Source organism: Pomacea canaliculata, linkage group LG1 (genome assembly GCF_003073045.1).
Source record: "Pomacea canaliculata isolate SZHN2017 linkage group LG1, ASM307304v1, whole genome shotgun sequence".
NCBI classification, from domain to species: domain Eukaryota; kingdom Metazoa; phylum Mollusca; class Gastropoda; order Architaenioglossa; family Ampullariidae; genus Pomacea; species Pomacea canaliculata.
In genome coordinates this window covers 3,821,371-3,847,112 of record NC_037590.1, presented here as the reverse complement: position 1 = coordinate 3,847,112, position 25,742 = coordinate 3,821,371, and the positions used below count along the sequence as shown (strand labels likewise).

At 41.0% G+C, this 25,742-nt stretch overlaps 1 protein-coding gene across 5 annotated transcripts in view; it reads right to left on the bottom strand.

Annotated features, from left to right (window-relative positions):
* Window positions 1-25,742, bottom strand: part of LOC112573597 (dynein heavy chain 3, axonemal-like) — a 107,522-nt gene that overhangs the window by 30,947 nt on the left and 50,833 nt on the right. For 3 of the 5 annotated variants that reach the window (XM_025254109.1, XM_025254137.1, XM_025254146.1), the window contains 15 exons: window positions 23,875-23,966; window positions 23,267-23,468; window positions 20,235-20,387; window positions 19,538-19,760; window positions 19,049-19,179; window positions 17,668-17,850; window positions 15,815-16,039; window positions 14,858-15,019; window positions 12,640-12,765; window positions 11,601-11,758; window positions 11,018-11,098; window positions 9,917-10,100; window positions 9,333-9,518; window positions 8,470-8,696; window positions 4,083-4,286 (listed from right to left, as the gene is read on the bottom strand). In XM_025254109.1, the coding sequence (XP_025109894.1) occupies window positions 4,083-4,286; window positions 8,470-8,696; window positions 9,333-9,518; window positions 9,917-10,100; window positions 11,018-11,098; window positions 11,601-11,758; window positions 12,640-12,765; window positions 14,858-15,019; window positions 15,815-16,039; window positions 17,668-17,850; window positions 19,049-19,179; window positions 19,538-19,760; window positions 20,235-20,387; window positions 23,267-23,468; window positions 23,875-23,966 (2,537 nt within the window). The remainder of the gene's footprint in view (window positions 1-4,082; window positions 4,287-8,469; window positions 8,697-9,332; window positions 9,519-9,916; window positions 10,101-11,017; window positions 11,099-11,600; window positions 11,759-12,639; window positions 12,766-14,857; window positions 15,020-15,814; window positions 16,040-17,667; window positions 17,851-19,048; window positions 19,180-19,537; window positions 19,761-20,234; window positions 20,388-23,266; window positions 23,469-23,874; window positions 23,967-25,742) is intronic. The other 2 variants (XM_025254117.1, XM_025254127.1) reach the window with 2 other exon arrangements.

Here is a 25,742-nt window from a genome sequence, read left to right as displayed (position 1 = left end):
ACCTCTTCCAAAGAAAGGAATCAGCACAGTGCCATAGCAAAAGAATCAAGAGCCTAATCAGTCACACAAGCAAAATCATGCTCAAAGTAAACCTCAGCAACCACCAAAGCAAAGTAATAAAGAATTGCCTCAATACCACCAATGCCTGCTAAAGAACCTAAAGAACACGCTGTCTTCATAACAGGAAGGAGCACAGTTGAAAAGCCATTCAAATGCCATATCTTGATAGAAAAGTATCTACTACACTAGCGGGATCTCTTCCACTATTTCAGTGACCTTAAAAAGGCATTTCACAGAGAGTGGCATTTGGGATTGTGGCACATAATGCAAAAATTCAACAAAGAGGACCTTGTAAAGTCATCAAAATGCTTTACAAGACCTCAATGAGCACAGTACTAGTGGATAACCAAAAAGGAACTTTCTTTCACACAAAACCTGTATCATTATACATCTTTCTGGAAAATGTCTCATAAAAAACCCAATCTGCAACCTATACTTTGCAGACAACATACAACAAGCGCCAACAGCAAACTTGTAAGACCTTAACAACAGACAGGTAGTTTGAATGTATCACCGACAAATAGAAAAGTTGTGGTTACACCAATGGCAACAGCAAAGCAAAGATCTTTATGAATGGAGTATAGCTCAAGAAGGTGAATAGCTTCAGGAACTTGGGAGCTACCCTCTCCAAAGATGGCAGCTGCATAGCAGATATTCACATCAGGATTGCAACAGCATCAATGGTCAAGCTGGACGGAATTTGGCACAGCAATATCAGGTTTACCACCAAGCACAGGTTGTACAAGTCTCTTAAGATAATACAGGCATTTAAGGAGAACAGACAAGTTCATGAGGAGGTTGTTCCAAATCTTGTACAAGGAGTACAAAGCTAATGACATTTTATGAAGTATGCTCACTACTCTTGTAGAACATGAGGAACCTCTTCTTGCAACAGTCAAGCAGTGGAAGCTCTGACTATATTGTTTGGCCATGTGACCTGGCACGACACTCTAAAACAATCCTTCAGGATACTTGGAGGATCGATGCTACAGTGGGCAGAGGAAAAACTGGTTGGCACATGTGAAAGACTGCACTGGTGATTCCATACAGGGCCTGCTCACCACCATTTAAGACTGGCCTAAGTGGCAAGATATGTCAGCCACTGCATCTATCTAGCTGTTCCCTCCAATAACCAACCCTGAAAGACCAGCACAACGACTTGTTTGTTGATAGCAGTCAAGGGATGTGTCTACGCAGCCTCTTCAGTAACCATACACACTAGTCTGCACAAGCATGTGTCATATTTATCAATTTTTAGCCCAAATCTTAAGGAAAAGGGATGAAAGTCAAATATTTCACTAGGTAAACCACTTCTGAATGGAGTTACACCCCTGAACAGAAACAGGAATGTGCTAACTTAAAAAACAGCACGTAATGATAGCTCATAATATTTTTGCACCATTTTAAAGGATATTTCAGAAACTTCACTTAAAACACTTGTTTATCTTTAGACTAACCAACAACAAAAAAATCTCTTTCACAACAATCTGAGGTATAAACAGTTCATTTTTCCTTAATAAAAACCTTAATTTTAATTTTGGCTTATCCTCCTGACACGATTAATGTCATGTGGTAACTTTAATGGGGAAGTAACAATGGCCCCAATGAGGGTCTAGAATGGCTCGTCGACAAGACTGAAACCCCTTGTGCAAGAAAGCGGGGCGTATGTGCCAATGTAGAGGTGTTATGAGTAGAAGTGCAGAGGTGTTACACACAGAAGACAACCTTAAGTGGTTACAGTAAGCCAAACATGACAAGCTGGCTGGCAGAGACGTCAATGCCTAGGAAGAGAGTGAAACTTCAGGGGCTCTAACACCTGTCTACCAGGATGATGGGGAGTGGGGGTTAGTCACCTTCCACCAGACTAGTTGTAGGCAGGGTGGATGGGATGGGTGGCAACAGGGGTCAGTAGTGGGTGGTCTCTTTCTCGTCAATGCTTGCTGCTTGATGACTGGATGGTGAGTAAGTGACCAATGGCATCCCTCATTGTTTGTATCACTGCGAATGTGAAAAGTAAAATAGGGAAATGAGAATCTTTCAAAACAATTCTTGGCACGATGTTAGAGTGGATGGTCAGCAGTCAAAGAGACTTCAGCATTCCAAACACCAGCTTCACTTTCAACTCGAGACCGGGTCTTAAGACAAGAGGGCAAGACTCAGGAGGAAGGACATTGGGTTAGAGAACCTTGAGCAAGGGGGCAAGTCAGTAAGGAGGAACTGTCAGGACTGCCTGCTGTCCCCATGGAAATCAAAGGGCTATGCAACCAGGACTTGCACTACCTGTGAGAGGTAGATGTTCAACACCCAGGCAACCAGAAGTCATCATTTTTAAAGGACGAGAACATATGCTGTTTGATGCACTTTAAAGAACCAGAGAACTTCATATGAAGGTGGTGTTTGTTCAACGGCTGTGTGTGGCGTAACACTCGTCAAAGATAATGAGTGTGTCCCTGGACTGGGACAAGGCTTGACTCCATGTCGCTGGAACAGCAGTCTTCACTCTCTGATATGGTTGGCAGATCGAGAGAGAAGGATTACAGACACTTTCGAGGGAAAGTCATAAGAGTGACTTGACTGTTGGCTGGAAAATTGGTCTCCATCAAACCACCATCATGGACCCACAAATATGAGAACAACTGTAACAACAGAGCTAAGTTGATGCGTGAGTGAGAGTGAATGGTTGATTTAGAGAGAGTAACAGCACTGAAATAGTGGAAGTACTCTTAGCACGGATAGCACTGGGGCACAAATAAGTCTTTTTATTTTATGTATTTCCATGATTTTTATGATTATTAAATCTTTATCCTCATACGTTATAAATTGGGTTTTGTGCTCGGGGAACAGCAGAGGTAGGGGCTTGTGAACCGAATAGTAGTGAACTGTGTGATTGACTTGTGAGTACAGTACATATGATTCCCCTGCAACTCTATGTTGATGTGGGTAGTAAGAGTTAAGGTAAACTATCACCCACATACCCGGTTCTCTGGTGCCAGTATTCACATTTCGACTAAAAACCAAGGAATACTGCAACGATTACCGTTTTTTTAAAATGCTTGAATATGCATAACTGGGCATCAATATAAAGGTCAAGAACCATATCCAATGTATTAATCATCAAAATACCAATTATGCAATAAAAGCTATACAATTTCAGGAATGGTGGCAATAAGCTGTGGTATCCCATAATGCAGTGATGCCCAACCTTTTTCGGCCTGCGGGCCAAATCCATTTCGGACAGCCGTGTCGCGGGTCATATCCATTTCGGACAGCACTTCACCGCAAAAATACAAAAAAGAAAAAAAAAAAATAGAGAGGATACCATTTTTTATTAGAAACAAGTTGTACTTACCATTAATTATGTAGTAATTAGTGGGATATTTGAAGTTGTTTTCCCGAAACCAACTTCTGAATGTCCGGCTTCATCGTAGAGACACCAAGTCGGAGCACTGAATCGAAATGTTATTCGTCCATCGAAAAAAAGATTGAGAGACGCCCCTACGTAGGGATAAATACGTAGTCTTCGTTTTTTTTATTACTAACATGCCGATTTCCTGCACTGTGGGCAGAAGTTTCGCGGGCCGGATGGCACCGCGTCGCGGGCCGGATATGGCCCACGGGCCATAGGTTGGGCATCCCTGCCATAATGCAATGCACACCTTCATGAGAAACCATTCGTATGTACAAACCTATTTTCTCTGAAGACAAAATATTACTGTGAATATGGGTTGCCAAGAAATCTTTGAAGGAGGTTCTTTTCAATTACAGAAAAAGAAAATTCACACAAGTATGAGCAATCTGTTTTGAGTGCCAGAACAAGTCTACATATGTGTTGGGGACATGGAATGGGAGAAAGAAAATACCTAATATTTTATATAACTAATAAACCATTTAAGGAATAGTCAACATTAAGGAGATTGCACACATCAAGTAAGCTCTTCCATACCATATTAACATTCCTTGTAATCAATCTAAAATAACAGTCTTGCACAAGTTATATCCTCAAAAATATGAGTAATACTGACTGGTCCATGACTTCTGTGAGTTGTTTGAAGTCGGTAATTTCATCATACACTTTGGAATCGGGATTTAAGTAATCACCAAAAAACAAGCCTCGAATATCATCATCTTTCAGAGAGCCACCAGTAACTAGATGACCTAGATACTTGTCAATAGAGTGTTTGAAACAGTCTCGACACTCTTTGGACACAGTCTCAAAGAAAGCCTCCCTGCACACAGACAAGACTTGGAAAGTTTATCATTGATCAGTTAGTGTGGATAAAAAAGAAAACCACACACACACGTACAAACTTCTTTATCTAAATGTTGATTCACATGAAGAAAAGCTATAAAAGTAAATATGTATGCAAGTATTGTTTTCATTTTTTTGCACAGAGAATCAGCCACTGAGGGTACATAGTAGCAAGCTGCTCTATCCCTCTAAACATGAAGAATGAAAACTGGAGATCCAATCCAAGCCTACAAACCATGTCCCTCTCTGGATCACAAGCATTTTACCTTTTGGTCATGGGAATACCAGCATTTAAAGGTACAATGGTATGCATCTGTAATTGCTGATATGAGTGTGCAAGCATGTGTGCATAGGTTATCAAACAGCCTCTAATGCTGCATCCTTTCAGTTAGGCCCCAAAAAACTTAATACAATTATATGAGCAATCTTTTTCAAGTGCCAAAACAACTCAGTGTATATATATGTGTTGGGGAATGGGATGAGGGAGGCAAAAAATCTCTAAAGGTGCGAACACACAATTTTTCATGTTTGCCATATTATCTACACTGCACATTTTTCCCTTACCAGTTTGGTAAACCTGTTTGTGTCTGGTTTGCAGTCTGCTTGCTGTTTTAGAATCCATTCTTTTGTGTTGGTTTTCAGCTTTTAATCATGGCTTCCATGGCGATTTGTCAACTTGACTAAACACTGAACCATTCACTTAAGTGAAATGTTTATAAACTGATCAGAAATTATGTACCCTGTGAAAAAAAATTTTCCCCGCAAAAGACTTTAGAAGAAACAAGCTTCATATCCATTCAGCAGGCAGTATTGGCCGCCTGCTTTGGAGATTTGAAGAAAGCAGCCAGCATCACTTCGAAACTTCATCATGGAATTTTTAAATGGATGCACACTTTAGAATCAGGATTTGTGTAATCACCAAAAAAACAAGCTTTGAGCATCATCATCTTTTCTCTCTAACAATTTCTTCTGATGATCACACAATCAGTCCTTTGCTTTTGTAGCCGGACTGACTGACCCTCGCTAAAAGCCAACACACTACCTTAGCTTAGCGCCAAATCAGTCTGTTCCTCTTTGTTGTTCCAGGCAAGAGGACGGAAGTTCCCAAGGAGAATTTTCCACTAAAAATTCTAGCTCTCGTTAGTCGGATGCGTCATCTAATCTTTATCTTGCGTTGTGTTCTTTTTCAATTCCTATCCATTACGCACCCGCACTCAGCCGACCTTGGAGTCCACAAAAGACCCTGCTTTACTTTCTCAAACTAAAATGTCTCTTCTAACGGTGCATCAATTCCGCCGGACATTCCCTTGTGTTGTCCCTCTGCTGCTGTGTCACTGCTACATGGACAACACAAATCTCACTTGCGCTAATTATACACGTTCACCTCATTTGCACGACAAGGACACAGGTATGACACACTAGCATTCGTTGGCACTAACAAGCTCACACAGGTAAATAGGTTCAAAGACATAGATTTATTTACATAATTTACACATACAACTACTGTATTTATCATAACCTATTTACCTAGCCTCCAAACTCTAGCACCTATCTCCTTGGGGTGGGGGAAAGAGGCTGAGTGACACGTGGGGTGGAAGGGGATGCGGGGTGGAGGGAACAAGCACAGTCAGCAGTACCCGCTGACCCAAACAAGCGCTCCTGCTACACTTTAAAACTTTTTCATGCAGTTTTCCTCTCCTTTATAATTTCATCGCTATTAGCAGTCTTCTGGTGACTTCAGCTCTGTTGATCTGAGTCTCTGCTGATCTATTTTGCATTCCTACTTCCGAATATCAGCCGTTTGATTCTCCACCAGAAAGTAAGCCTTACGACATCACCTCCTCACCACTGGCAGAAAACAAGGTAAAGGTCACTCTCAACATCAGTGAGTCATTGTCATCAGAAGTTACCATCTTGCAGTTTGACAGTGTGGCCTGTGTCTATCAGCTATATACAGGAATAGACAAAGGTCACAAAGATACAATCACAGTGCATCTAGCTCAGCATATGGCATCAGGACTGCTGGTGGCTGTTAAACAGATTGATCTAGAAAACTTACATTTTGAGTTCTCTTATGTACAGAAAGAAGTTGTATCAAACAAGCAGCTACAACATGACCTTGTCTTCCATATTACTGTAGACAGTCATGCCTGTTATGGGCTATGGTTCTTGCAGTCACCTGCTGCTTGCCTACTTCACAGTGATCTGCCAGAGCTAGCAGTCACATATATCTTGTGTATAGAGCTAGAGGTCACATTTATTTTGCAGGGTGTACTGCATGCTCTGGAATACTTGCATAGCAAAGGTGTCATACATAGGAGTGTGAAGGTAGCCATGTTTTAATATCAGATAATAGGTAGAATCCACAACTTTCTCTCCAGAGCTTGTGAACAGTCTCTGACTACCCTAACATGCTGATGGCTACCTCAAGTATTTTAGTCCGGAAATTCTTGGAAAGAATCTATTTCTCAGCGATTGTAAAACTAACCTGATGATCTTACTACAGTATACAAATTCAGCTATTTTTCAGTGATTGATTTTGAGACCAGCGTCCATTATTATTATGTTTATGTGTTTTCCTTTTTAGGAAAGCGCTTTGAGCCCACCTTTAATGGTGGGAAAAGCGCTATACAAATAAACATATTATTATTATAAATTAGTGTTAGTATGAAATGGATTTTTGTGTCCAGGGCAAAATCTGCTTTCCTGACACTGCAGGACACCACAAAATTACAAGAAAATTATACACTCATCAGTATATCATTAAAGCTAAGTGCTAAATGGGGTGCCCGGTAGTGTAGTGCTTAAAACACTTGCTTGTCACCACTGCAGTGAGCAGCTCATTGTTCAGATCTTGTTTTGGAACACTCTCTGCATGTGACACCTGTTTACAGGGCTGGGCACTGGAGGTTTTCTCCGGTTCCTCCCCACTCCCTCACCCCCTATCGTGCGAAATTGCTGCAAGGTGGAAGCACTTTCCTAATAAACAAACAACAAAGTATTTAATGCTGAGACTTGATATACTTATGGTTGAAGCCTACCTGGTGAAGGCAATAGGCGCTTCAACTAGAATTCCTAAGCAGGTGTTTCAGATTCTCAGTCGGTGATTTTTAAAAATTTGTTTTAAACTGCTGTAACTTAACTCAGCCACTAATTCTTTTTTCATCATAATTTGCCAGTTAATTTGTAATAAGAAATAATAATAATCATAATCATAATCATAATAATAAATTCATGCAACCGTCTTATTAGGTACAACTGCTGAACTGATGCATTTAACTTCTTTCAATAATTTTAATGCTAAAATGGTGTGGGAAGTACAAGGATTACACTAGAAATTAATCCCTTCTTAGTATACGAATACAACCATAGCAGAAGATAAATCAAAAACCCACACTTTGGAGGTCAGTTATAAGTGTTGAACACAAATATGCACAGATATTTGCTTTATTTCATCACAAACACATATTATACACACCAACATGAGCAGATCAGCATCCAAGAACTCTGTCATCAGCTACCGAAATGGCGTACATGAATGTTCCCTACGTGGCCAGAAGCCCCAAAACTGGTTTGTGAAACAGTTGGCATACCGGCTTGGCAGACTGCTCTTTTAAAAACAAAAACAAGTTTGCCAAACCATTTTTTTGTTTGTTGTGTGTCTGCACCTTTAGACTTCATACAGCAAATTATTGAACTCTTTACTCAGCAGCCTTTTATCCATCACTCTCCAGCTTGCTGGCATGTCAAGTGCCACAGAACATTGCAGGAAGAAAGGAAGTTGGAACTTTAGGCAGAAATTTCAGATCCATGTTGAAAGGAAAGACTACAAACCATGATGGAGTAAGACTCTAGCCAACCTATTCAACAATTGATGTCAGAAGGCAGAGAATGCACAAAGCAGAACCCACCAACTGAGATCAATGCTGTGCACAGAATTTAAAAAAAATAAATCAGCAAAACCAAGATCAAAAAGCTCCAACAAAACTGGAAGAAGCCATCAACACTGAGCCTTGACAAAAACACCAGTAGACTGTAGCCTCAGCCTTTTTATAGCTATGAATCTTGCATGCATGTTATATTCATGATTCTTCACTTAAATAAAAGAGATTTTGATGATCCAACCAGCCACATTTTATTTCATTAAAGCAGAAACTCACCTGTCTCCCTGGTCTATCAGCCTGTCATAAAAGACTCGATAGACTTCATGTATCCACAGGCGAACTAACTTGTCAGGCTCTGACATTCTCACTGCTGGTGCAAGCAAGACACCTTTGATAACCCGTGAAAAGTCTCGCAGGTTAAAGACATAGTGTGACTTGGTGGGTGTGGGCAGAAACATGGCAATAGAGCTCTTGTACACATTCATAGTGCCTGTCACAAGTAACTGTAAGGAGAGACATTAAACCATCAAAGCATAAGCACTGCAGAAAAATAATATTCTTTCATTATTTAATTTTTAAGACATTTTCTTTATCTTGCTTACTAGCTGAATATTCATGAAATAAAATTTACAGAATGTATAAGAACTTTGTTGCAGCCCTATTAGGAACAAGAAGAATAAGAACTAGGGGAAAATGTAAGATCTTCTCTTATGCAGCTTTTATTTTTGAATGAATGTAATATTTCAAAAACCTTATTCTGTTGTCAAGACTAAATCTTATAAACATCACTTTTTACAGATGAAGGTCAAAATCCCTTATATGATAAATATAATGTATAAGAGTATGCTTCCCATGTCGATCAAGACTACACACAGTGGGACAGATGGGACCACATGTTAATCAACTGTATATTTCGACATTTATCAGGTCACACTTTTAACCTTGATCTGTGCATGGCAATTTTTGTAAACTTGTACATTAGTTTTTGGAAAAAAGAATCTTGTACTGAGCTCAGCCTAGATGTACTCTGGTGGACCTTTATAGAAAATACTACAACATAAAGATCTTGAACTAAAACCTTTTAAACACTATTTACACAAGCCCTTGATAGCAGAGAAGGTCATTGGGTAAAGAATCACCTTTCCATTCCTAACAACAGCAGCTTCAAACCCTTTGCTAAAATGAAGATCAGTGATGGTGCCAAATATCCGATACAGAATGGAGTCATCAAACTCATCAATGGTAATTATATTTGTATGGCGAGTTAGTCGACTGGAGATATCATTGCGGCCACCTCCAGGAGGTCCCATGGCAGAGATAAAAATCTGGAGAAAGAGGATCAGTCAGTAGTTTCTGTTTTTCAAGTCAGTCTAATTTATTATTTATAAAAATGGTCTTAATTGGGCTATCTGTTTAGAGCTTAACATATGACACCATCTATGACCCTAGATTATAACTGGTCAAACAACAAGGATAGTTCCTCTTTCAAATGCCCACTGAACTGAGATTGAAAAAAAGTCAACTCACAGAAGGGAATCTTTCTCCAGTTAAGACGATCCTACATCATTGCTGATAGACAAATCACCCATAAATCTCTCATGCCCAAGGAACCCATAAACAAACTAGTCCATCATGATTTTAAATCACACTGGTCTCTAGGAGGACAATGCAAAGGGATGCAGAGAATAAATAAGTGAAATTTAAAGTTTTGTATGACACTCACCAAATCTGTCAGCATGATTTTAGAGTTGTCTTTCTTGTCATACCAGTGGTTATGGTCTATCCACTGCCGAAGTAGCTCGATTGGGGGTTGTGCTCCATACACTTCTTTCGCTGGCATGCTCAAGTCATCCACAAACACAACGCACTTTTTGCCCACTGGTGGTCCAAAGACACCTTTACGCCGCCTTTTGATATACACTTTTTAGCACCTTATGCTAGCTTTTAAAACAAAGTACTAGCTATTATAGGTGTGCTCATACTATAGTTAAAAATATACCACTAATGCCATTCATTAAAAAAAGACTACCTTTGCCATAAATATCCTATGTGACTAGGGTTGCCCAACATACTTTCTGGAGACACCCACTAAAAATGTAGTTGTATTATTTCATAAGTTTCATTCTGGAAACTACTTGCTAGTTGCATGCAGCTTCTAGAATGGGCTTACAGCAAACTAGCAAAATCTCAAAGGCTATGACTAGACATTGACCCAAGTTCTGCCATGTAACCACATAGTCTAACAGCTGGTTGGCACTCTGGATAACAAGCGCCCATCCATCAGCTTTTGATCTCAACCTGGCTGCTGGTCAGGATAGCAGAGATTTCTTCTTGGCATGCTTTGAAGTCTTAACTGTCTGTACTATGACTTGCAACAAAAGCTAAAGCTATAACACCATGACTATTCTCTGTATACCCAGGGAAGGGAGATAGAACGGTTGTTTGCTGGGATGGACTTACAGAAAGGCAGGGTGTGGTACCCTCCTCATTGCAGCCCTAGTCTATACCAAAACAAATGTGTGCACCAAACAGCACTGCTGGCCTTCCACTGACATCTAAGCTCACACCTAGATTTCTTACAATAACATAAAGGACACTTAGCATGGACCTGGAATGCAATACTAAGCAATTCATAAAGACATTCCCTTATAACAAAGAAATTTCCCTCAGTAATTCTACCACAGTAGTAAACTACATTACCAAAATTCTAAAATGTTTTTTTAGAAGTTTTGCAGTTCACTTGTTACAACATTACAGACAACCCACTAAACTGCAAATGTTTTGACAGGCAACTTTTAAATCATAAAATGCTGCGTTGACTGACCTGTCAAGCTTGGACATGATGATGTCCTGTGTCTGGTTGGCTGTTGTTCTTGCTGAGAAGTTAATACAGTTGGGGATATACCTTAAAAAAATACACAGATCTCAGCTGAACAAACTCTGCAAAATAACTGGTAAAAGATAACCATGCTAGCAATTTATACCTATTTGTGCAGATGGGGGAAGGGTAAAAACAACTCAGGATTCCATTGTTTAAATGTGTAAATGCTTTCATTTTATTTGGACATTTGAGACTGATGACAAAGTTTTTATAACACAAAAGTACAAAACCATTTTCTTTGAATGCATACAGCGATTTCACAATTTTTACACTAATGATGAAGTGCAAGAGAGAAAGTGTGTATATGTGTGTGTGTGCATGCTTGGCTACATAAATGCATGAAAAGATTTTAAGGCCTTCTTTGACTGGAAAAATACAGCTAAACATTTAACCATGACAGTTATATAAATAAAGCTTTTCCAAATCTTCTTCCATATTTGTCCTGTTAAGAATGGGTTTTCGTAAATGTCACTGTCATAAATGTGAACAGAATATGCAAGATGAACAGAATGAGAAGACATCTCACATGTCTTTTGGCAGTTGGACAAGAAAGTTGTTGGTGATGGCAGACTTGCCTGTGCCAGTGGGACCAACAATGAGAACAGGCATTTCTTTCACCAGAAAAGTGCGCAAAAAGAAGGCCTGTCGTGTTGTCTCATTGGTGTCAACTATCAAATCACTAACCTGTTTTTGCCGAACAGAAAATTCCGATGTAATTTTTTCTAAAATTTAGGGACTCTCAGCATTATTTACTTCTTTGGGAAATAGCTGCACAGTCTAACACCCAGAACAAGAGGCTACCATTTAACAGGGTTAACTAGTTTAAGTCAAATGTTAATCACAAATAAATCCAGAAACAAAAAGAAGAGAACTTTGTAAATCAAACCCATGTGGCAGAGGGTGGCTTAGAGGCCAGTTGAAGGCTGGTTAGGTGGTAGAGACAGTCAGTAGCACTGATTGGGTTATACATTAACTCTACCGGTGAATATAAAATGGGATGACAAGACAATTCGCTTGGTGTGTACTCTGTTAGGCAGTAAAAGCAACAGCTGCTGCAAGCAGGCAGCTAGTGGTTGCCTTAATAAAGATGCAAACAACCCGTGGCTAAGTGTCAAGCGTTTTCTTCGTGCAGTGTGAGCAAATGTGTCATGTGGTAGGTGATCTGGTTACATCTACATATGAAAGGAGTGAAAAGACAACTTATTCATTCCTAGTTCAAAACTTTAATTTCATGATTTTCAAAATCTCTTCATTTTGTTTTGGTGGAATCTTGGTTGATGAAGATCAACAGCATGTAAATTTAGAAGAAAGGCATGCAATCAATTTTCTCCATTCTACTTTCTGTTCACTGGTTTTCAAAACTAAGCTGGACAAAAAGCATGAAATAAAACCCTGAAACATGAAGAAACATAACTTAGGGCTTATAAATTCTCTCCCACCCAAAATAAAACTAATTTGACTCATTGCAATTCATTGCAGAATTTTAGATGGAAGCTTGTAACAATCTGCGCTGACAGTATATACTAACTGGTATAACTAATATATCTAACAGTGCATCATCTCACCTTGTCAAGATCAGACTGCATTTCTCTTTTCTTTTCTTCCATCTCAAGCCAACCTATCCAGTTTCCTGTGCTCCTTTTTTGGAAGAAGTAGCTAAAGACAGTGTCTCGTTCTGGGAACAGTTGTGCCTGCACCACCACATCAGTTCTGGTCACATGACTAAACAGCTTCACCAATTATTTGCTCACCTATATAAAACAGTTACTGTATAACCATAATGTGTTTTTTCTGTCCTATTATTGATCCATCTTTCTAAACAAGTATCAAATAAAAGAACCAGGCCAGCAGTCTAAACCGACTGCTTTACACTTTTTCACATCCAGGTAGTTCTAGAAATTGTCTCATCACAATGCTAACATCTATTCAAGACAAGATAAATGTAGAGGGATAGGACATGCTCATAACATTTCATTCTATACTTAAATAAATAAACAACAAAAGCCATTTCAAAATGTGTACCACTGATGCCTATAACAACGCCATGTATACAGCTAAGCCATATCTGTGTTCACACTTGCAACTGTTTTGTATGACTGTTTTCCCCTCATATGGTTACTCAGGGATAGACCATTAATTTTACACAAAAATGTATGGTATGATGTCTGTCTTTATCTGTCAAAATTCTTCTTCTTCTTCTTCTTCTTCTTTCCTATACGCCCCCAGTGGAGCATAGGGCCGCAACCACACGCCGCCATCGGACCCTGTCCTGGGCGTCCCTTTCTAGTTGGCACCATGTCATGCCAGCTGTCTCTGCCTCTCTGTGGACTGATCTCCTCCACGTCTGTCTGGGTCTCCCAACCCTGCGCCTCCCCTGTGGGTTCCAGCCCAGAGCCTGTCGCGTTAAATTGTCGGCTGGCTTTCGTAGGGTGTGGCCAATCCAGCCCCACTTCCGCTTCTTGATGTCTAGGCTGGCAGGGTTTTGGTTGGCTCTCTCCCACAGGTCCGCATTGGAGATCTTCTCAGGCCATCGGATGTTAAAGATGCGGCGCAGACAGTTGTTGATAAATGTCTGTATCTTGTTGGTGGTGGCATTTGTCACCCGCCATGTCTCAGATCCATACAGAAGGACTGACTTGACATTGGTATTATAGATGCGGATCTTGGTGTGTAGAGACAAAGCCTTGGAGTTCCAGATAGGTCTTAGGGTGTGGAATGTAAGCCTGGCTTTGTTTATTCGGCTTCTGACATCTTCATCTGAACCTCCGTCTTTGCTGCTGACTATGCTGCCAAGGTAGGTGAAACGGTCAGACTCTGTAATACATTCTCCATGTAGTTGGAGTGGGGCTTCTTGCTTTGTGTTGACCCGCATTACCTCCGTCTTCTTGATGTTGATGGTCAGGCCAGTCATTGCTGCTTCTTCTGCGAGCCGAGTGAGCTTTGTCTGTGCGTGTTGTTGATTGTGGGACAACAGGCTGATGTCATCCGCAAAGTCAAGATCCTCGAGCTGTCTGGCGAAGGTCCACTGAACGCCCGTGTTGCTGTTAGAGGTTGTTCTCCTCATGATCCAGTCTATGACGATCAGGAATATTGTTGGTGAGAGCAGACAACCTTGCCTCACTCCAGTCCTCACTGCGAAGGGGTCAGACAGTTTTCCCTTGTGTATCACCCGGCATGTCGAGTTCTCATACAACTGCTGGATGATGGCAATGAACTTTGGTGGAAATCCATAGTGCCGCATTAGTTCCCAGATGGTTTCCCTGTCTACGGAGTCAAAGGCCTTCTCAAAATCTACAAAGTCTACAAAAATCTACAAATCTTACTACATAAAATTTCTGAAGTGACATGAAGTCTCAGAAGACATGATAAACACTCAAACCTCAACTGCTAAGTCACTTGACTGCAAAAGCCACAAAGATGGCAAGATTTATGACTAGTCTCTCTGAATAAATGACCGATGAATCATGACATGTGGTCTCCCACTTAGTCCTCTCTGTACATGCTCTGTGACTCTGGCAACCAGACCTTGTCTGGTAGTCACTTTTCTGAATGAGGCAGCTGTCAAAGTTACACAGTCATATTGCCCAAGATCAAGTTGCTTTTAAGCCACGCAAGTTGGTGTGTTCATGTGTTTGTAATAAAACATGTATCGCCATATGTTGGCTCCTCATCTGTCACCAGGAAACTCAACTTCTCCCATCTCATTTTTCACAAACATGCTTCAAAATCACTCAAAATATGTTATCTTTATTTAAACTGGCTTCAAACTCCATTTACACTTACCTTTGTCATCTTAACGACCTTAGGTCTTGGATAGTCTGGATTCTGATCCAGAAGAAGCTGACGATAAAACTCATCAAACTTTTTCTTGCTGTCTCCATAAGCAGTGCCAGCAATGGTCCAGATCAAAGCAAAGACAAACAGGCCTTGCAGCCAGAAGATTATCTGTGTTATAGATTGACAGGTGACATGAGAGTGAGTGGTGATGAAGAGGATGATCATAATGATAATGATTATGTAAATTTAAAGATCATATCAATAAGTTTGCAGAGGGATTCATCTTCTTTTTTAGTCAGGTATCAGGATCATGTTTCTTTTTGTGATCAGTAAATTATTAGAAAAGCTTTGAGCATTTTGTCCATACCTGAATATGCCCAGAGAGAAAAATTTGTTCTACTACATGCAGGAAACTTTATACTATGCCTATATAAAAAAATTCAAAATTATTTTTACTTTAAGTACATTAGATGTGGTTCTGTTTTTGTGTGTGATGTCATAGGTGTGTCTTAAAAATAGTTTAGATGTAGGATTATATTTCTTTTATCTAGCTTTGTATTGCTGAGAAGGTGGGGTTATTACATTCTCCCACTTCTCTTGACAACATGAGTCAAGGTATTTTATTCTAGTGCCACTTGACAGGACTGGCAATGGGAAACAGCAGTTCCCAGCCACTCAGAAGACCCACCGCCTGTCTAAAATAAAACCTAATCCTTTATTCATAGAGAAGTACCTTGCAAACCTCTCTGTGCTCTTTCTCTAACTGGTTCCCTTTCCCCTATCACCTGAGTAACCCATTCCCCTCACCAATTCTCTACCCTCACCCCCACATTGCCATTTTGCTAAATATTAATTTTTATTGAATTAATTAATTTGTATTAAATTAAAATTTGTACAGACACCCTCATATACATATGCACATGCTTACAGATATGAAGAGAAGAAAAACAATGAAAATCTTACCTGCTGATCAGTTAAAGGGGTTATAGTGGTCCCTTCAGGAGGTCCATCCAAAGACCAGAAAATTTCATCCATGAGTGCAGTATACAGTCGCATAAATGAAAGCACCATGTGCATATCAGAGGTTGTAATAACTGTATGACAGTGGTGATGCACAAAATCCAGACATGGGTCTATCAGCCACTTGAACAATTCTTCTATGATATCCAGCTGTTCTGTTGTCATAGTCTAGAAAAAATATTTTTAGGAGTAAAATTTCCTTCTTCAAGTACCACAACAAATACCACATTCTATAAAAGAACATTTCTGTACACAAATTAAGTTTATCTGCCCAGCCAGACTTTATACTCATGCTTGTAATAAATCCATTAAGAACCCTGGCTAACATAGTTCCTTGTGAGTCAGCTTCTCCTTGGTGGAAAGATTAACTCATTTGATACATCACATAAGAACCAAAAATGTCAAGGTACAGAACTCAAGAAAGAATTTACTCCACTTGTAAATGTCATAATTCTGTCTCTATAATAGCACAGCTAGTTCTTTAGTAAGAAATACTCAAAATAACTCCAAGCCCAGCTGTTGGTCAGCAGTGAGCATTCAGGAACTACTGAAACTGGCGTTTCTGTACACCAGGACTGAGTTTATGTTAAACATAAAGAAATACAATTAATATGTAACCAACACATCAGTCCCTGCTAGCTACATAGGGGTGGCCTTGTCGTACAAGAACACAAGAAAGATGGAATTGCCACATAACTGAAGATTTTATTCAGAGTATCACTCAGCGGCTGGCCTGCCGTCTCTCCACTCTCACTTCCAAAAATGCCTCCTTCAACCCTAAAGCTATGCTACTTATTCTATCTCTGTCAAACGTTCTACCATCTACCATCAGAACCATCTATCTACCCCCTTTCCCCATGGTCTCGTCACAACCTTTCCCAGCCCCAGTAAACAGTGGTTACCCCCCACCCTGCCCTGTCTGGTCATGGTCTACCAGTTTAATCCACAAGTGTATATATATTTTTACAGCATGGGATAGTCCAGGGGCCTCTGTTTAAACTGCTCCAACAGACTGAGAAAAAACATTGGACAGCAAAAATTTGAAGAAAAATGGTCTAACACAAAAACTTTGTCTTCTCAAGATGGACCTCCATAAGGTGACCAGACGTTTCTGGGGCAAAAGCGGGACACGTGCCGATGATGGTGTCGTCACCGTCAAAGAACGCCGAAAAAAGTGATTTTTAAAGACAACCGGGACATTTGATGGACTTGCCAGAAAGCCAGAAAGCGGGACATTGGGCATCTCGCCTGATGAGCAGGCGGGACACGAGGTCAAAAGCGGGACTGTCCCGCCTAATATGGGACGTCTGGTCACCTTAACCTCCATTCCCTACCCCAGCAGCTTGGAAAGTGAGGCTCCTGGCTAGCTGAAAGGCTAAAGATGTTCTTTGCCTGCAAGCTTGAAATGTGTGTGTATGAGAGAGAGAACACCTGAATGTTGGTGGGCTTACAGGATTGTTGCAGTTGTATGTCATCAGCACACAAAAAAATTCATCAAAGTGATACTTGCATGCTGCTTAATGACCGTAGACAGAGATGAAGTATACATAATAAACAGAATCAGAACTAGAACTAAGCCTTAGGGAACCCTGAATAAAAATGAAGATAAAAAAATTCAGCATATTTTCAAAATATTGTTGGAGATAAAGTGGTAGGCTTCAAAACAAAGCTTTAACAGACTGCTAAACATATCGCAGAAGCTTGTCACAAAAAGAGTTCCACTGATGCACAAATGAAAAATACTCTCAGTGTGTGTATTAAGTGAAAAATGTTTGCAATGAAGTATTATCTCTTACCTTTGGCAAATTGTAGTCCATATAGGACTTCATTAACGGCTTCCAGCCAAGCTGGTGAGGTTCAAGGTAAATCATACCACATCTGGAGACAGTGGCTGGTGAAGCCTGTTCCAGGTCTGCTGGCTCGAAGATCAAATTCATAGAATTACTCATCTTGATGATCTCTCCACTCATCAGACAGAGCTGCATAATGGACCATACATGCATATTTGAAAAGAAATGATAAAACCATTGACTAACACACCTGAAAAAAGTGAAAACATCACCATATGCAAGACATGACTTGGTTACTTACATTGTCAAGACATAAAGCAGACATAAAAGCCTATATAATTCTTTCCCAATATGTACAAGTGACTAGAAATCAAGCTTAGAGTTCCAATGGGATAAATGTTTTAAACAATGGTAACATTGTCTTTATTTTCAGATGAAGCCTCAAAAAGCACAACATTAAAAGAAACCATTTATTTAGCCCCTCCCCCAATCAATTGTGTATTCAAGTATACAGTACAATATAGCTACAGTAGTATGGGGATGGGCCCTACGTGCACTCACACACACACACAGGCAAACACACATATGCTAGGTGGGCAATGATAACAGAATGTAACTGACTACCCGGAGACCCTGTGGCTGAGAGTAAACCCAGAGAGAGATATGTGGTGGCCACCTAGCAAACAAGTGTAGCAGGGTTAGATGCGATTCTTCCCCCAGTCTCTCCACAACACCAAACACAACACTGTCGTGGGTTCTAGATGGTTTTAATCCGACGCCAGTCGATATTTCTGGCAATGGCGAAACTATATACCTCACACTAGCGCTCTTGGTCGGATGGGCTCCTACCTCTGCGCTGTCTCCTCACGAACTGACCCCTAGCCTCTTCCCACGGCCTTCTCGCTCCACTCCCCACAGACACACCCCGCGCACCTTCACCCTGTTGCTAGTTGACCCCCTCTCGCTCTGCTTCGGTCACGGGGTCGTCACCCGGCCAGTAAATACCCCACATCGCCACGCTGTACCTTCCCTGTGTGCGTGCCATCTTCCATCCTATGTCCTACACTACCATACAAGGCCAGGGGTACTTTCTAGAAAATTTTAGGGTAAGGGAAATAAGAGGGTTGAGTGGTAGGGAACAAGGGATCAGTTGGAAAGAGAACTTTGTGGGCATAGCATCCCATCCTGCAGTGAGATAGGAGTGTATGTTTCCCCCTGGCTGGAACCAACGACTGGCACAAAAATAAATACCAGAATCCAATGATTGTGTTGAGTTGTCAAGAGTAGTGAGAGGCAGTGCAACCATTCCCTACCTTCTGTTACATGGTGATCAAATCTGTCTACTCTAAAAGGTCACTGTCAAAGTGCAAACATATCTATCTCTTACCTTCTTGTTATCATCAAGTACAGTATTCATATTTTCAATCCAAACAGCATCAACTGGACCATCAAACAAGATCCACTTTCTGTCTTCACTTGTCATGTAGGCAAACTCTCGGAAAGTCGTGGCAAGTATACCTGTGATGTAATGCATAAAGGTATTAAATGTTTGCTTTTTTCCACATCATTCTGCACTATCAGTCTTAAATAAAAATTAGAAAGAAGTGTAGCATGATCCTTATCTCTGCTACCAACAAACTACAGAGAATCAGAAAAATAAACCCATAATCAAACATTAGGAAACTTATGTAACTAATGCATCAAGAAATGCTAGTTTAAACATAATAGAGGGTAACAGTTGGTGCTCTAAAGTTAAAATATTTGCTGCAGGAAACATTAAACATCCATTTGTAATTTGCTTACCATTCCAAAATAAATCTGCTACAATGTTTCTGAAGAAATGATGCAAACCAAAAGAAAATTAATATGAACAAACCATCAAACCACTCATGTGATATGGGGTCAAAGCAGCCATACAGCTGGCCCATAGTGATGGATTTAGGATTGATGATGCGGTACATAGTCTTGTGTTCAGGGTATCTCCCAGAAATTTCCAAACTAGTAAGTGCATCTGCAAGGCACTGATAGCTCATGGTCTTTCCTCCTAGAGGTTGTCCCACGATCATCAGGCCATGACGCACAAGAATCATCTCATAAACCTGTACCCAACAAATGAGTTATATCATTTTAATGCTTAATCTGTATGAAATATTTCTGAGTAATATGCAACCACTAATTCTCAAAGAATTGTAGAGTTAGCTAAGAGCAGCATTAAAACAGCGTGCAGAAAAGACTTTGTAGACAGATCTTGTCAGAAATCATGGGAAGTTAGTCATATACAAATGTAATAATTTGTGACAACCTGATTGCAGATTGTAAAAGGCTGCTCAGACCAAACTACCTGTATTGTGCTGCGACCCTACAGCACTAGACACTGTTGTAGTTTGATGAAACAGTATTTATTAAACATGAACAAAATGGCACCACTGGTCAGCTCAAAACGCAAAAGAGAACAGACTACATAAAACCCTGGATGTGCCCTCATAGGATAACGCTTATCAGGACCCTACTTTCATAAAATTAAGTTAAAAGAAAATTTAAATATTAAAATACAAACTGTACTTAAACAAAACCTGGATAATCTTTCCAAGATACCAAGGAACTGGCTGTAATTTTCTCTGGAACAAATTTTCCTTAACAGCCTCCAGAAAGGCACCATAATCTGGCTGGGGTAACTTCACCTCAGGGAAGAGGTCAGAAATAATGCCTTCAAATAGAGGCACATCCTGAAAATGTGAAAAAAAAAAAATTAACAAAGTGTAACCAACACATCAGTCTGTGATGGCTACGTAGCGGTGGGCTAGTCATACAAGAGCACAACAACGATGGAAATTGCCGCATAATTGTAGATTTTATTCAGAGTTTCACTCATGGGCTCACCTGCCATCTTTCCACTCTCACTTCCAAACCCAAAAAGCCTCTCTCAACTGTAAAGCTACACTACTTATACTATCTCCCGTTAAATGTTCCAAAACCATCCCCTCCTCTTTTCCCATGGTTTTGCCACATGGTTTCTCAGTGCCCCTGTGGCGCCAGTAGACACACTGATCCCACCCTGTCTGGTCATTGTCTCCCCAAGTGGCTCAGGCAACTGCGTAACTTCTGGTGTAACAAGAGGCCCAGTTGCCAGTAGCCCCGGGTGGGCAGTTCAAGGCTGGCTATTACGTGAAAAAGGGGCAGTCCTGGGTGCTGTTCGACCCCTACCCTCTATAAACAATAACATAACTTAGTAAACTACTAGAGTGTTACACTTACCCGAGGAAAGAAAAAATGTTTCCATTCAATTTCCATTTGAAAGAACAGAAACATCAACTCAATAATAAAACAAGAAGTCCCCATGAACAAATCTCTGCAGCCAAGTGCAGCATTGTATACATAAAGGAATAGTTAACAATTAACACTGGTTACCATAGCAAGTAACCTACTCATCCATAGGAATGTTTAAAAGAAATGAGAAGTTAACCGTAAGACAACGGTTAGCGTATACAGGTACATTCTACACCAATATACATCAAATTCGAATCATCAGAATGATGGTTTACCAGATACAAATAGTTACACACTGAAGATTGTAATCATCAAAACAGATCTTGAACAACATAACTGAGTTACAGTGTAAAACCCAGCATTACACGTTTTTCATAAAAAATCTCACATCTACACATAGAGGTGTTTGTCAAAAAATAAAACTACTAAATGAAAAGAATTGCCCGATCATACATCAGTTTCAGGTAAACTAAGTAAACTAAGCCACTTCTCTAATACTTCCATTAGTGCATTCCCAGCATACAGACTATGACCTGAGAGGGGGCTTCCTGACTAGAACCTAAAAGATTTTGCATCTCCTGTCAGACACCATGCAACTTCGCCCTGTCTAACTGATTTCCACTTGCACATCGGTGCATTAGGTTTGATCTGTCCTCCAGTCAGCAGATTCTGTTACAGCGGCGTAAAGGTTCTTGCTCTTCACTGCTGCTCTATGTTGTTTCCTCTCTTTTGTCTTCCTGCTCTACCTCCTCCTCCCAGTTTTCCGCAGGAACCGAGGCTGGAACAAACTCTAGTGCCTCTGGCCTCAACTCTAGGCCCACTTCGATGGCTGGAAATTGCACCAGTTTGTCATCTTCATTACTTCCACAATCATGCTTCCTCCTCTGCATGCTGTCTGGGCTTGTTATCCTGGTGGTGCTTTCCTGGCCAAAGGTGGTGCCCAGCCTAATGCACCCACTGGGAGTAACAGATTCCTATGGAGTGTTTGTTCTGGTCCAGAGTCATCCCCTCTTTGAACCACATACACAAGTATATCGTTCATTTTGTCCAGAACGACAAATACTCCTTCCTCCCAGCAATCATCTACTCTGAATGTAATTTGTGGTCCCATCTTTTTGATTAGGACTCTAAGGTAGCTGCCAAAGCTCCTGCATCATACTTTATCTTATTCTTGAGCGAGGGCTTTTTCATTTGCTCTGAGGCCATTCTGTATGCACTACGAAGGCTTTCTTTCAGATCCTGTACATAATTCCTGAAACTTTTCCCTTGTCACTTCCCTATGTCTAGGCCAAATGCCAGGTTGACTCTCAGTCTTGGGTGCCGTCCATAGAACAGGTAGGAGGGTGAGAATCCCGTGGTGCTGTGTATACAGGCGTTGTAGGCGTGCACCATAGACTTCAGGTGTTTCGGCTTCTGTTGGGCAGCATATCAATAAGCGTTCTGTTACAACTTTCCACAGGGTTTCCGCAAGGGTGATGAGGCGTGATCCTTCATTTTTAATTCCAGCCAGGCTGCACAGTTCTTGAATGAGTTTGAACTCCAAATCCCGGCTTTGATCAGACAGAATTCTGGAGGGAAATTCATGTTATGAAATAGTCATTCCACAGGGCCCTAGCTGTCATTTGTGCTGTTTGGTCTTTCGTCAGCATTGCCTGCAGGAACTCCATAAAATGGTCAATAATGACCAGTATATTCTGTTTTTCCCCTTTGACCTCAATGGTGGGAAAATCGATGGTCAGCAACTCCAGTGGGTGTGATGTCACGATGGTTGACATGGGCACTTTTTGCGCGTGCGTGCCACTGTGAACGCACCGTTTACAGCTCTGAATCTTCCACTTCAGATCAGCTGCTGTGAGCGGCCAGAAAAAAAAGCATTTGTGCATGTCGTATGGCATTGTCAAAATGGGTGTGGTGGAGTTCATCCTGCACACCTCTCATCACCTTCTACCTCTCATCACCTTCTGTCACATGGAGTGGGGTACTATCAGTTGCACGCTGGTCGTCGTTGTGTCAAAAACACGCCGGTAGAGTACACCTTGTTCTAGCATCAGGCTTTTCCTCTCCCTGGCATATTTCCTTGTCTCTGGCCCCGTAACTGCCAGGTCAGTTCCTTCTTTGAGCACTTGGCAGACAGCGGCTATGCGGGGATCTTGCTACTGTAATCTCTGCCAGTCTTCGACTGTCAAGGTAGCGAAGTCTTGCTCCCCGCTCTCCGGCTCTAATATGCCGTCTGGAATCATGTGTGCTACAAAAGTTAATATCCTGGATGAATAAAAACCTTAAAAGATGTGTTTGGTTTTTTTTAGAACTTGCAAATTAAAAACTAAGAAATATTTACCTGAGCCAAAAATTTTGGCATGTTTACATCATTGATGGCTTTAAGGAGTAGAACAGACTCATCAGTATCTGTGTACTTGAGCTTCAGATTACCAGCTGCTGTCAACACAGATTTGACTGCTCTCATGCCATAGTCATAATGGTGCTGAGAGGACAGCTGCTCCGAGCAAAGACGGTATGTAGCTACAATTTTATTGGACAAGCTGAACAAAAAATATAGAGAAGGTTCAAAAAGGATATATAGTATCTAAAATACTGGAATAAGAACGAAAGAGGAAAGCAATCTTAAATGATGCAGCTGCATCATTTAACTGAAACCTTGTTTTTAAGAAGCTGAAGATTAACTGAAGCTGAAGCAACCACTATCATAAAACTAAGATATAAGTACTCCAAATAGAAAATGCCAGAAAAATACATAGGATGTGTTTATAAGTAATCACTGCATTAATTTCAGATGGTAACTGGAGTAATGTATTGAAAAGATAATTGCATTCAGCCCAATGTTTCAAATGTCTTCTGATTGCTCTTTGCCAGCATTGTTCAAATTGTTCCTGTAAGCATGAATACTTCCTGCCAGCAGAAAGCAAGGAAGTGATGTGAAGAATTTACCTTCTTGCATTGACAAAGCCCATTGAATACAAGACAATCTCTCCAATCATTCCATAGTCTGGAACCATCATGGCCACCGTTCTAAAAAGAACCTACATACAATAAGAACTGACTCTTAAACATTGGAACATCAAGAAGGTTCATGGTCTCTACATTGCTTATCATGGACTGTAAATAAATTCTTTAATTTGTGCATATAAACATTGATGCCTTGTTACAGAAATAAAGAAAAAGTTTCTTATCGCTAGATCAAACATTTTGAGTGAAATTAAAAATAAAAAATACCATTTTTCATGGTAAAATTCTTTTCTTCGAGTCAGATGACATGCGTTTGAGGAGTATCCCAGCTAGCTACCTCAATTGTGCTGTCCATTCTCGATTGGTCAGCAATGACCAATGAACAGGGAGAACAGAAATTCAATGAACTCACTCCCAGTTCCATCTCTTCTAGCCTGTGAGCTCACCTCTCCAGTTTTTTGCCAGACTAAACAAAGACCCACAGTGGGGAGACATGACAGAACTAATGGTCATGTCATCTGGTAATTACTTAAAGAAAGGAATTTTACTATGAAAAATGGTATTTCTTTTTTGTACTGTATCAGAGGACATGACTATGAGAAGTAATAAAAGTTTTGCGTGTGTGTGTGTGTGTGTGGGGGGGGGGGGGTGGGGGGGTGGTGGTAACCATCCAAAAATTTTAAGACATACGTCAATTCCAGCCGTGCAGCTAAGCAGTGGGCCCTGCCAAGCTGATTAACTGATCAGAATAGGCAAGGCCGGCTGATCAAGAGATGATGTGGGCCATATACTGCGCAGCAGATATACTCCAAACAGCATCCAGAAAATCAGAGAGAAGGACCAAGTCTCTCAGGGAAATCTGTGAACGTAGTAACTGTAAGCCTATGCTTTGATTATCTCTTTTAAGGCTACAATGCGTGAGAAGGCCATGCTAGTAGCTACAGCTTGAGCCTCATGCTTTTGGTCTGAACTAGGGAATTTGCTCAGGTTGAGAGATCCACATAAGCTGGCTGAAATACTGATTTATTCAGGTTGCCATAGTCTGCGCCGTTACCTCATTCTCACGCAATGGTAGAAACAGATGAGATTTGTCCCTCCTATAGGAAGAGGATTTTTTAAAGATAAATATGCAAAGCATGCCCCAGATCTAGTAGCCGAATTGGATCATGGGCTTCTGCTCTAGGAAACCAGTTCAAAAGAACCTCTATAGGACCTATCACAAACCACCTATTCTGCCAAAACCCTGGGTATATAAGGAGTGCAACTGAGGACCTATCACAAACCACCTATTCTGCCAAAACCCTAGGTATATAAGGAGTGCAACTGAGCCATCAGCCCAGAACTGCATGCAGGAAGGGTTGGTGGACAAGGCGTCAATAGCTGAGACTCAAGAGGCTGAGGGGCGGGGGATTGGTGTTTTACGCCGTGCCAGCGACCGAGGCTATATTACGGCAAGCAGCCAGCTCTGTAAACAGATGCCACGTGCAGAGAAAGAACAGCGTGCCTGAGACGAGAAATGAACTCTGGGCAGCCAACCTTCACTGTATTGGTGACAGGCGCTAACCGTTGAGGCCATTGTGATTAAAAAAGCAGATCTACCAAATGAGAAAAAAAATGGAAGCCCGAGGTAAGGGCTCAAAATTATGATGGTTTAGATAGGCATGTCTTTTTCTTCTTGCTCCTATTCGCACCCAGTGGAGCGGCCGCAACCACACCCTGCCATCGGACCTGGTTCTGGGCGTCCCTTTCCAGTTGGGACCATGTCATACCAGCTGTCTCCGCCTCTCCGTGGGCTGATCTCCTCCACGTCTGTCAGGGTCTCCCAACCCTGCGCCTCCCCTATGGGTTCC